Genomic DNA, 12,057 nt, shown 5'->3' with positions numbered 1-12,057 from the left:
CGTAGCCCAAATTGCGTTGTATAATTGTCTTTGGTGAGATACCGTCTTGCGATCCAGTCTGCCAGCTTGGTTCCTATCGAATACAATGAATCTAGGATCCTGGGTGTCGTTTACTCACATATACTGACCCGGTCCACTTTTAGGTCTACCGCTCGTGGAATGTATGGGGTTTCTCGTTTTTTCACGCCTACTTCTTGTACATCTTGGTATTCTATTCCATCGACGGAGAATGGACGGCCGATACAGGTAGGCTTACAAAATGGCTGTTATTTAGACTCTTGCTCAAGTGCCTCTTCATGAGAGGGTCCGACTGCCAGTTCTACCATATGTCGTGCCACTGCACATCTACCTGGACTGTTGACTTATTCGGCCTAATTTTACCTACTATACATGGATATTCAGTAATCACCTTGAAAGTAGCCTGATTTAAAAGCTCATGCAAAGGCAAATAGCGACAATAAAGGCCTCTTTAAGGTCAAGAACGATTTAGAGCAACAACGGCAATTGTATCTGGTAGGTAGCTTGTCCCCTTCTATCATCACGTAGCGGACAAGATGGCGTTTCTATCGCCCTTGGCATAACACCTTGACAACTAAGAGTAGAACATTAACTTGTTTCTGCGATACTGTACAGTACACAACTGCTAGACTCATGATTCTCTCCATATAGCAAGTGACGGCTCAGGATTCCAGCGGAATCTAGATTGCGACACCATATCCGCCCCAGCATGCTTATTGAAGACCTCAACAAAAACTTGGTACACACACCCCCAAGTCCCTTAAACTCAGTAAACCATGCATGGAGGGCTCTGGAATAAGAATACATATGTACCGTCTATTCTGCTCTTCTAAAGGGAAGTACAGTTTTGGATTCTTTTAGGTCAGCGCACTGTTTCAAGGATATATAGTCTGCTGCTTACTCTCCGTCGGCATTCTGGAAGCAAAGCAGGCTAATACATGCCATGCAGCACTGCAGTGCCATGAGTGGGCATTAAAATGACTGGTCTTTGTTGGAGTGGACATGTAACCTATATGCCCTCCATCACAGGTGGAGAACCAGGGCTGTGTTGCACGATTCTTACGTCAAAAGAGACTTAGAACACTACAATGACATTATGGAAGAGATTTACAACACTTTACCCAAAGTGTGTTTCGCATGGGCTTTGATTGACTCGTCGTAGCAATATCGCATGGAGGCATTTCTACGGTTCAGGGAAGACTGCAGGTAAGAGTATGATGAATTAACCTCTATAATTGTGGCTGCGCAAGAGAAAAAACGAAGTCTCAGTTCAAGGGATATCGTTTCAATGTGCAGCGGTACCTGAATACACAAGGGCATTACCGTCCTTAGCGCAACGATGCTCCTCCTGTAAGGCAAAGATCCTCGAAGGCGCTGATATTATCTGGAGGCTTTGCCAGAAACACACTTTATGTCTGGCTTGTTATAAGTATTATTCTTCCCGGAGCTTAAACCCGGCCTATTCCTGCTGTTGCATTACTTCTGAGGCTGTAGGGTAAACTGGACGGACAAGAGAAATACTCGTTCTGGTATTGTACTGTACATACTTACAAATAGTCGCCTTTTTTTTTTTTTTTTGTTTTTTTTTTTTTTTTTTGCCACGAGAGCTGTTCACCTTTTCTAGGAAAAGGTGTTATTAGATATTCTTCCCATCTGCCTTAACTTATTATAAACCCTAGCTGGATTACTGTAGATGACCTAATAAGGTATGTAGTACAAATTAGTATGCGACTGATGTATCTAATATGGATATCTTTGCGTGGCAATCTGATAAGTTAGAATATACGGCCCTAACACACAAATTACAGTTTTAAAGTCCTCACATGAAGGTATGTGGCTTACAAGGTCCGTCTCTGGGCGCAACAAGGGTCCTATTTCGTACTCTGTGTATTCGTCCAGTGAAGTCTATCAGGCCGAGACGACCTCTCGCCCACCAGGCTAGTAGTTAACGCGCATAAATTCCGTCTCTATCTCTTATTTCCTCTTTATGTTATTTTCATCATACTTGGATAATTGTCCCTCCCTAAGCCAATTGTTCTTAAGACTCGTGTCATATTCGAATACAAATCCTATTCCAATGACCTTAATCGTCTTAAATATACCTAGAAGCAACTACTAGAACCTTAGATGGCACTTCTTGCCTTACCGTCAGAACTTTATTTTATAATGGCTACTTTCCTCGAGCCAAAAGAACTTGCCACTTTGCTCCGCACTAGCAAGCAAATCTACCCTATCATTGAAGATATCTTATACTCCCACGATGCGAAAAGCGACAGCCCAGCTGCCCTACTCTGGGCTGTAAAGAAAGGAAGGTTAAACACGGTCAGGAAGGCCATCATTGCTCACAAGTGGCAGTGTACTTCCCATGACATAGAGTCAGAATGCACAATTCAATCGACATTAAACGGGGTCCTTTGCCTAGCATCATCGGGAGGGCATACACGTATTGTCCAACTTCTTCTCGATGAAGGCGCCGATGCTGGTGCACAAAGAGGAGGGCGCGCAACAGCCCTACAGCTAGCAACATTACATCGCCATGAGAAGATTATCCAGGTCCTGTGCGCTACTGCTAGTTGAAATATGGTACTAGCTTGAAACCTTTCCTGAGTTTGAAAGTCGTCCGGTGGGGGAGTTTCCGTCAACCCATCGACAATTTTTGTGAGAGCGAATCCCGCTTCAGTATTTCGCAACGAGGGCAAAGAGTTGTTGGTAAAACGGGATCCTGCCCCTTTCACGAGAACAACCAAATCGGAAATCATGGCATGGCAATCCAGTATTTGAAACTCGGATCGACATACCACCTGTTTCTCTCAGGGCAACGGAAGCTCATGTTATCGATTCAAGTACCGGAAGAGGGCACGACTAACAAGCCTTCCAAGCCCCGATCGAAGCAAGCCAGCAAGAAGCCGAAGGGTCAGGATGTGACCGCCATGCCGTCGCCATACGTGTCTTTACCTGTTGGACGACGGAGAAAGAAATCTCGTCCTGTGAAAAGCGACGATGAAAATGGCGCCATGACTTTGAACGGCTATGCGAATGATGGGTTCATGGTAAACGATAACGAGGGTGAAGAGGCCTTTGAAGAGCTGCCTGACCACCAACCACTGAAGCCGCCCTCGCGATCGCCTGGGCTTCCAATATCCATCAGTGCCGAGTTGGAGGACTTGAGCGAAATACACCGGGATATTGTCGACGGTTTCGTCCAGGAAGCAAAGGTAGCAGAGGAGAAAATCCGAAAGCGGAAAGGGCTCAGATCACCACTGTTCACTGAGAAGGAGCTCCATGTGATGGCCATACGGTGGACAACTTCTCTTAACAAGATGTCTAAGATTCCAGGCATCCAGCTTGACAAATTCATGATTCATGGACCGGAGATCCTACGTATCTTGCGGAGATACTACAGCGGTTACCGTGAGGTCATGGATCCCAAGTGCTCTGGAAGTAACGACCAGGAGATTGTGGATCTGCTAAGTTCAGATGCCGAGATGGGTGAGGATGCCTACGAGGACGAGGATGGGGAGGATTCTCCTTACTTCAACACCAACAGGCACGCCGATATTCGGGCCTAGGTATTATTCGCAGGCGATTTAAGTCAAATCCTCCACCACAATAGGGTTTCGGGGTCAACATTGAGTAGGAATATAAACAGAACAACATCTACTGCTTTATTCTATCTAGCCACAGAGAATAACCAGATGACACAAAATCAATCAGTAATAATATGGAGGGTGATATCTAATTGAACGAGCAATACCAGATGCTGCTCTGGCGGCTTTGTAAGGCAGCTATTCGACCCGGCGCCGGCATTGAATCCCACTTTCGGTATCAACATCAGCTGAAAGGGAAACTGCTGAGAGATACCAGAGACCACTATAGCGCGATGGAGCTAGCTGGCACAAAACTCTTTGCATGAACGGCCGGTTTGGACAATTCCTGAAGCTCTTGGGGGAAAGAGAAAACAACCTCGGTCCATTGCCGTTTTCGGTTTGATGCAAACCCTGTCGAAGGCTTAAAACGGCTTGCTTGACCGGCTGTAGCCACAACAGCCCTTTTGGTGGGGTAAGCAAGGCAGACTTCGACACATGATGGTCCGTACACAGGGGTTTAATGGCGGGCAGCTGACCACGTAGCTGATGCACAGGGCCCCTGGCCCAGTGGCCCTGGGCGTATAGTGACACTTGTGACAAAACTAACAATGCAAGCCAGCAATTCGAAACGATGGGAACGAATGGGCAATTGTTGGCTGTCGTATGTTCCTCAGTTGTAAGGTGGCACGCCTACTGAGCACACCATGTCAGCATCAAGTCGTCGTTAGGCAGACCGGCCCCCTGCGCGGAGATCACTTAGTCCTGACCAAATGATCCGTATTACCGATTCGCCCTCAAAGAAGAAAACCTCCTGCTGCATTATATGTGTTGGCTGTAACCGAGATTCCTCTCTCGCCCTAGACAATAAATACCGATGAGTTGCTGTGGACGGTGGCAGAGAAGGTGGGTAAAACCGGCAAGATGCGGCATTTTCTCAACTCATATTGGACAAATGTCATTAAATCATTGCTCCCTAAGACGCAAACCTGCGACGACGCCAAAGCAGTCATGTACTTTGCTAGCTGTATTGCACATTGCCTTTGTCGAGCTGAGGTGGCTAGCTGCAAGTTTGCAGGGCAGTACATCAACTGCCGTCCGTTTGAGGGAGGCCGGAGCGTTGATCATTGACCAATTGACCCTCTGACATTCGAGTCCGGCAGGGAACGTCATTTCAGCCTGATGGTTCTTGGCATTCTATACCCCGTGTTGGAGGCGCTAGTCAAAGCCATCGGGTTAGCTAAAATTGGCATTTCGAATTTCGCGGTCAGCAGGCTAGCTAATTTGGCTCTTAGTGCATTTTCCTCTGTCCAACCAGAATTTAGCGGTCACTCGCTAACGCCTTTCGATTTTCGCGGTCAGTTTACTAACCTAATCAGGATTTAACGGTCAGTTCAGGGGAATCTCATACCCATCCATACAAAAGCATATCCTACCCGTCACGATCTAGTCTATCCACAATGCCGAGAACACCTAAGAAACGTGGGCGGCCTCGAAAATATGACACGCCGAAGGACAAGGCTAAGCAAGACGTCGTCGCCAAGCGCGCTCGAAGACGGCTTCGGAAGCAAGCAGCGCACGGCAACATCAGATTCCAAATCTATGTTTCTGCACAGACAGAAGCTTTGCCGACTACACCCTCACAAGGTATCGAGTCATATGAAGCGAGCCCTTTAGTTGGCCCTTCAGAGGCAGATAGTTCGTTGAATCGCGTCGAGTCATCCATCTCGTCAACTGACGCGGTCGTGACCAGAGGTGAACAGCCTCCGCAATCGATAGAGGGGAACGGCCTGGCGTCACCGTACTTACAGCATCTTGGTAACACGTCGGGACCGCATACGGTAACAGCATCGTTCTCAACTTCGCAAGAAGGCCCAGCGGAGATTCTGTTGCCCTCAAGCCCTGACGGGATCCCGAGTGATCGTACGAGTCACGCTGCAGAAGAGGGTGTCATATGTGTAGAATCAGACTGCGAGCTATGCCATATCAGCAATGTATCAAGTCCTCGTGAGGTTGAATACACAGCAGAATCATTATACGAGAAAGGAGGCGTTACGACAAGTCCATACATGGTATTTGAAGACGACATGGGTAGGCCACGAAATGATGGGAACACAAGACAACACGAAGAAGAAGCTGCAGAAGAAGCAACGTCTGATCTCGAATCTCAGCCTGAGCATGCCTGGGAACCTGATTCCAGTTCTGAGTCGGACGTCTCAGATATGCGAAGCGAGGTGGAGATCGACGATGAAGACGAACGCATCAGCGTCTTGGTGGAATCAGATGCCCACTCAGCCAAGTGTTTTTTGGAAAGAAACTGGGCATACACTTGTGACTGCGAGGAGGAGGCAGAAGAAAACGGAATAGAACACACCAACAACAACGAGCCGCAAGTATATGGCCGACTGGATATGGTCGACTACTGGCGGGGCCTTGCAGTACCAGACTCATTCGGTCGTGCCTCACCTCATGCTGAAGTAGGTGAAAGCGATGATGCTCAGCTAGACTGGTCTTCGATCTTGAGCGGTGGAGACAATCGTCCAAAATTAGATATTCAAATGTCGCAGAGAAGCTCCCCTGACGTCCAGCGCACTTGGGATGTGGATAGTATCATTTCCTGGGCTACCTGCTTGTCCGTCAATCGTGGGTTATACATATCGTATCATTCACCGCCTACCAGGAATTTGGCAAGCAACATGCATGTTTTCCATCAGGGAACGCCCTTGCATATTATCCATCACCTCCGACTGGGCAGCGGACGGCAGTCGCCGCAGTTCGGAGTTTATGTCTTCTTTCCTGGGATCTCTCACGTCTGTCGAACGACCACATATCTGACCAAAAATGAAAGACGGATGTGGATCAACGAACTCCTTCTACCCGCCATCCGCCATTACTGCCCGCCTGACGTGGTTCAACACCATCCTCGTTCTTTTGATGATGTGGAGAGCAAGGCATACAGTCGCCAGAGGGAAGCTTGCAGTGGAATGGTCCATAGTAAGATGGACATGCACCATTACCTTCCGCAAGAGTATTTACAGCAAATATGGCATTACATGAGACAACGCACTGAGCGGTCTGACCTTGCCGTGTTCCGCGGAATGTTCATCGTCTTGAGTGCGAAAAACATCAAACTGGAGGCAAAATCGCCAACATTACAGCAATGTCGTGCTAAGATCGTTGACCACCTTCATCACGTTCTGGACTGGTCCAAAGCCGATCTATCGAATACCTGGATAGATGTTGGCATCGAAGATACTGCAACCTCGGAAAAGTGTACATTTTTACATAAAAGTAAATGCTTGGAATCATGGATTCGTTCAATGAGGTACTGGATGTCTGAGACAGCCAGTCAGGATGCACCTAATGTTTCACTATTCCGCCAGGACCCAGGCCACAAATTTGAAAACGAAACTGCAGCAAAGAGTTCTGAAGAATTCATTGAGCTCCTCTTTGAACTCAACCTATCACTCAGCATGGAAGCTTTTGTGGATGGACAACCCGGGTCTTCGCTTCTTGTCTACTTTAGTGGCGTCTTGGGTTTCTCCTCTGACTGTCGACGGTTTCAACTAGCCAGGGAGTACTGCCCGAACTTATCAGGACTTATCTGGGTGCAACGTCTACTATTCCTCGAGTATGCAATATTAAGTTTTATTTAGTCTAGATCGGCCCGCCTGATCAAGCACTACATCTCTATTGATCCTCCCACTTTCACTGTTGGGTGATGCGGGACGGGCTGCTTATTCCGGCTGTTTAGCTACCCACTCTTCGCTCTCGTGTCAGGGTCCTCTCATAATTGACAGCCGGCAACTAACGCACGGGTGGTATTTGATTTGCACAACTGAGAATGAAACCTCGTTGTCTGTACCCGTTCGGTGCCCTGCCCTTTCGATGTTCCCCACCTCGATACTCTTGACCGACTTTTGACCGGTGAGCGAGCATGCACAACTATTGGACTAGTGAGTACTCTGCCACCACAGTGATGGCGTGGATCATCACTTTAGGATGTCTTATTTCCCCGCCCTGCCCGGCGCTTAATCATAGAAGGCGTTGACAGCATCCAAGGCTCAGAGGGCACAATTTATAGATGGCTGCAGGTTTGAGGCTCGGGTGATCGCGGCTCCTTTATTTTCTTACGGGTGTTGGTTGGAAACATGCAGGAATTTCTTTTTTTCATATATTGATAGCTTGATGCGAGATATCATAGCGAAGCTCTGGTCTCTTGGGCGTCTGCATTTGACTTGGCGTAATGTTTTACTGGTGGAGAAAGCTTTAGAATAACGTACATGATAAGCTTATGTCACAGACAAGCATGTGTCACAAAAAATCTCAACCTTCAAAACAGAAATCACCAGAAAAGCACAACAAACTCTCTAATCAATTAAAATCAATTACTATATTCTTCTTCAGATATTATAACAACTATTTAATATATCCTTGCGTTATACCCCGTCTTGCCGCATCCTCCACAGCGCCTTTCCCTCGGTCGCGCCAACCCTCCTTGACCACTACTTCTCGACGATTCGCCCTCGACCTGCCCATCTATATTCATCTGATCAATTACTTCCCTTGCTTCCCCTACTATCATCACCCCTCCTTTCTATAGTCTGGTTCTTTTTGCCCTTCGACGCCGGCTTAGTGTTTCATTTGCCTGTTAAAGATCACAGACCTGAGCTCTTAACAAGGCGTTCTTATGCATCATTGCCTTTGTTCCCTTAGAAAGCGACTTTAATGCTTCCAGAATTGACTCTGGCGAGCTACTTTTATGCCTTCTTATTCATCTATCGAGGTATTCAGACTGAGATTGGGCCTCAAGGACAGTCCTGGGTGTCTTGGAAACCCAAGCGGTAGAGGGGCCGGCTTCCTCCTCAACCAGCGTTGGAGTCCGCAGCTGCACATCAAGCTTCGATACCACGCGTTCTAGGTCAAGAGGAATAATCCCAGCCCCTCTAAAAGCTGCCTTGATATTTTTCTCTGTTATAGTGGCCTGAAACGCTGCATAAAAGGCGGGAAAGAACTCGGACTTGGAAACATAGGTTATAGAGCATCGGATCAGATGCTCGATTTCTTGCCCGTAAGCCTTCTTAAGCAGGCTAAAGCACCCAACATCGAGAGGCTGAAGTAGATGAGATGAATGAGGCGGCATAAAGAGCGTAACAATCTTATTTGCCTGGCAATATTTCTCAAAGTCGAGAGAGTGGTGACTTTCGTGGCCATCAAGGATCAGAAGACGATAGCGACTAACTGATCGCGTGTTTGTGCATCGGTCAAAGTGCTTCAGCCACTCAAGGCCTAGCTCATTATCGGTCCAGCCATTTGGAGATGTTGCAATAGCCTAGTCGTCCGGGAAGTTACTTTCCCGGTACCAGTTGGCGAGGTGATATTGGCCTGCACCTATGATGAACGGCGCGATCGCCCAGCCTTCCGCCTTAATCGCCTTGATGACAGTAATCCATTCCCTGTTTCCAGGCTGCACTGATTTTGGTCTTGCACGCCTTTCTGAGCCTGTGATGACCATTCTGCTTGCAATCAAACCCATTAGAAAGCCAACCTTATCAAAGTTATAGATATTAGCAAGGTTGATACCATATTTCGCGATTGTGCTTTCCATGAGCTTAAACTACTTTCGAATCTCGGTTAGGTCTTTGTATTTAGCCCTCTGGTAGTCATATCTGCGAAAAAACCTCGTCTTGAGCTCTTTGTGTCGCTTAATGAAGTTAGAAGCCTAGCGCTTGCTAACGGGTGGCGCATCGCAGTCAGCGAGCAATCGGTTAGCCATTTCTTCTATACCACGCAGTCGCGGGGGAAATCCTCGCGAATCCAGGTCGAGGATGAACTGAACTATGATCTGTTCCTCTAGATCAGATAGTTTGCGTGATTTAGGGACCCAATCGCGTCGAGACTGCATGCCTCGCTGGCGGCGACCTAGCTTCTGATGACAGACTTGGTATATTGATGCGGCGCCTCGGATGCTTAATTTTGGATCATTTTGAAGGGCTTGCAGGGCAAGAAGAATTTTTGCTTCATCATTTGACTGGGACATCTTTAATGGTTGAGAATCAATTGATTAAATGTAAAGAGAAGAGAATGAGGTATTTTTGTGACACATGCTTGTCTGTGACATAAGCTTATCATGTACGTTATGCCTAAATGGGCATGCTCAGGATGTAGGATATTCCCAAAAAATATATATATACTGTAATTTGGTATAAAAGGTAATTGCGAAATTATTGGCAGAAGATAAGAGCCAAGAAGTGATTATTACACGAGGAACACCGCCTTTCATGCAAAGAATTGTCATAGAGTTCGGCTCCTCTGTCAATCGCATCTGCAACAAGGGTTTCTATCAAACCAAAAATACAATAGATCGACGTGGTTTTCTCTTTCCCTAGAGAGAAGATAACCCAGATAAACCCATCAAAATTCATGGTCCCTGAGCTTTGAGATCTGGCCAAAAAGCACTTGAGCCATGGTATGATTGTGAGGGCATAGCCTTCAAACCAAGACTTCGTCCGATAATGTGTCTCCCTTTCTAAAAATTGAGCCGACCAATCTGCCTCCTCTTTGCGGCAACAGGGAATTAGTACGCCGTCGTAGGATAACCGCATTCGCAGGGTAGGCATGATCTTCACGGCCTCAGGAAACAACTACGTTAGTAATCTAGCTGTATGCCTTAGGTAACTCTGCGGGATGGAGACCCCGCACCAGAGACAATCTTGGACAACAATCAATCAACACACAGCTGCTGCTCATTATCGTTTACCTCCCATTGATCCTTTTAGCACGCTCAGTGCGATACCGCATTTGCGTCCTTCAAAACCAAAGCTTCGCGTATCGACATATCCCCGCCTGATTGAAACTGCGATTCAAATGGCGACACCCACTATAGGGTTTCGAGTCGAGTGCCACGGGGCAAACAACCACCTTCCCCGTCAGACCCTTAAAACATCTGGCAATATGCTACCCCGTGGACAGCACCTTGTTAATGGGTCCTGGGTCGACACTGTGCGAGCCCATCTCTTATGGAAGCACAGACACACCATTTACCATCCATAACCCCTCTTTTGCCAGGCAAAATAAAAAAAGCTCTACCAAAACTCACCAACTTCACTTACACAGAATTTGACTAAATTAACAGAAATGCATAAAATCATTCATTTAATAAGTCATAAGTAGATTTATCTATTATACTTTGGTTTTTTTTAATTATCTGCCGTGACTGCTTGGTTAGTTAGTGGGGTATATTTTCCTCTCTAACTTTAATAATAGAGTGTTACGACCCCCGCGTCCATGTCACGTGGCCCCCACAATTTTCACCAATCACCGTAGGATTACTTCTCCTAGTAACGATCCTCTTCCATTGGATCACTTGGATCACGACGCTCCAAGACTGGATCACCATGGATCACGACCGATCCCCGTAGATCCAACCCTTGGATCACTTACATTCTCTACTGAGCCATAAGGCCACCTCTAGTATATAGATCACATTCATTAGCACTTTCATAGAACTTAGCTCACCAGCTATCAATAAGACTTCTTTACCTGAATACGCCTAACCCGCTCTATTCACTATTAAGAGACGTGACACTTCGCAACTGCTCAGTATAACGCCCTACGACTCTGCAAACATTAAACCTAGTACGGACTAGTTTACCTGTTTGAAACCCATTCCGTCACATAGAGCCAGCCTTTGATTCTAATTCTTACTTACTTAAAGAGACAAATTCCAGCCTAATAGCCATATAATAAGTCACCCCTTTTAATATAGGCTCTTTATTAACTAAAGTCTCTCTAAGAATTATAAAATATTTATTAAGATTTAGTACTGTCTTCCTCTTCTTTCCTCTTTTTAGCCAAGCTAATTCTTCCTTTAAACTGGCAATTCTTAGAATATATACTACTACTATCTACTAATAAGCTTTAAAGCCCTTGGCTATTATATTATACTGTCTCTATATCTTTGGTATTTTACTTAATCTAAGATTATAAATTTAATAGCTTATCTATGGCATATTATCTAAGCTAAGATATGGCCTAGGTTTAGGAATTACTCTTAGGCTACTATTTGGCCTATTTTATTAGATTTTAAGGTATTGTAATGCTTTTATATATAAAATTGGCCAGTTTCTAGTAACCCTCTAGCCAGATAATATACTCTTTTTAATTATTCTAACTTAGCAAGCCTTAGCATAGGCCCTAATAAAATTGACCTTATCTATTAGAGCGGAATTAGTTAATAAAGCGAACTTTTCTAACTCTTATCAATATACAGCCTTTAATATATTAAATACTCTATTATTTAGTAGTTAAAGTCTATAAGAGCAGTATATTAGTAAATAGTAGTAATAAATATTATTTAAAAAGTATATAGCTATCTATTTATCCTTCCATTACTTAGCACTAATCTTAAGATAGGGAAAATAAAGGATATACTATTATATAGCTTCTATAACTA

At 45.6% G+C, this 12,057-nt stretch overlaps 4 protein-coding genes across 4 annotated transcripts; all 4 read left to right on the top strand.

Annotated features, from left to right (window-relative positions):
* Positions 1–2,184: 2,184 nt before the first annotated feature.
* Positions 2,185–2,595, top strand: BKA55DRAFT_696834 (uncharacterized protein; the record flags this gene model as incomplete). Its single annotated transcript, XM_046200308.1, has 1 exon — positions 2,185–2,595. One exon carries the CDS (start codon positions 2,185–2,187, stop codon positions 2,593–2,595), a length of 411 nt encoding a protein of 136 aa, XP_046042736.1.
* Positions 2,596–2,948: 353 nt separating this feature from the next.
* BKA55DRAFT_599036 (uncharacterized protein) lies at positions 2,949–3,587 on the top strand (the record flags this gene model as incomplete). Its single annotated transcript, XM_046196325.1, has 1 exon — positions 2,949–3,587. The coding sequence occupies one exon, from the start codon at positions 2,949–2,951 to the stop codon at positions 3,585–3,587; it is 639 nt and encodes a 212-aa protein (XP_046042735.1).
* Positions 3,588–3,695: 108 nt separating this feature from the next.
* BKA55DRAFT_583852 (uncharacterized protein) lies at positions 3,696–4,372 on the top strand (the record flags this gene model as incomplete). The annotated part of the gene is made up of 1 exon (XM_046194251.1): positions 3,696–4,372. A coding segment is annotated over one exon (165 nt), but the record flags the coding sequence as incomplete, so codon positions are not given.
* A 690-nt stretch (positions 4,373–5,062) lies between these two features.
* BKA55DRAFT_459599 (uncharacterized protein) lies at positions 5,063–6,232 on the top strand (the record flags this gene model as incomplete). The annotated part of the gene is made up of 1 exon (XM_046186092.1): positions 5,063–6,232. A coding segment is annotated over one exon (1,170 nt), but the record flags the coding sequence as incomplete, so codon positions are not given.
* Positions 6,233–12,057: the final 5,825 nt, after the last annotated feature.

This window comes from Fusarium redolens (assembly GCF_020744475.1).
Source record: "Fusarium redolens strain MPI-CAGE-AT-0023 chromosome Unknown BKA55scaffold_24, whole genome shotgun sequence".
In the NCBI taxonomy this organism is placed as follows: Eukaryota; Fungi; Ascomycota; class Sordariomycetes; order Hypocreales; family Nectriaceae; genus Fusarium; species Fusarium redolens.
The sequence above is the reverse complement of the archived record's forward strand: the minus strand, read 5'-3'. Positions and strand labels throughout refer to the sequence as shown.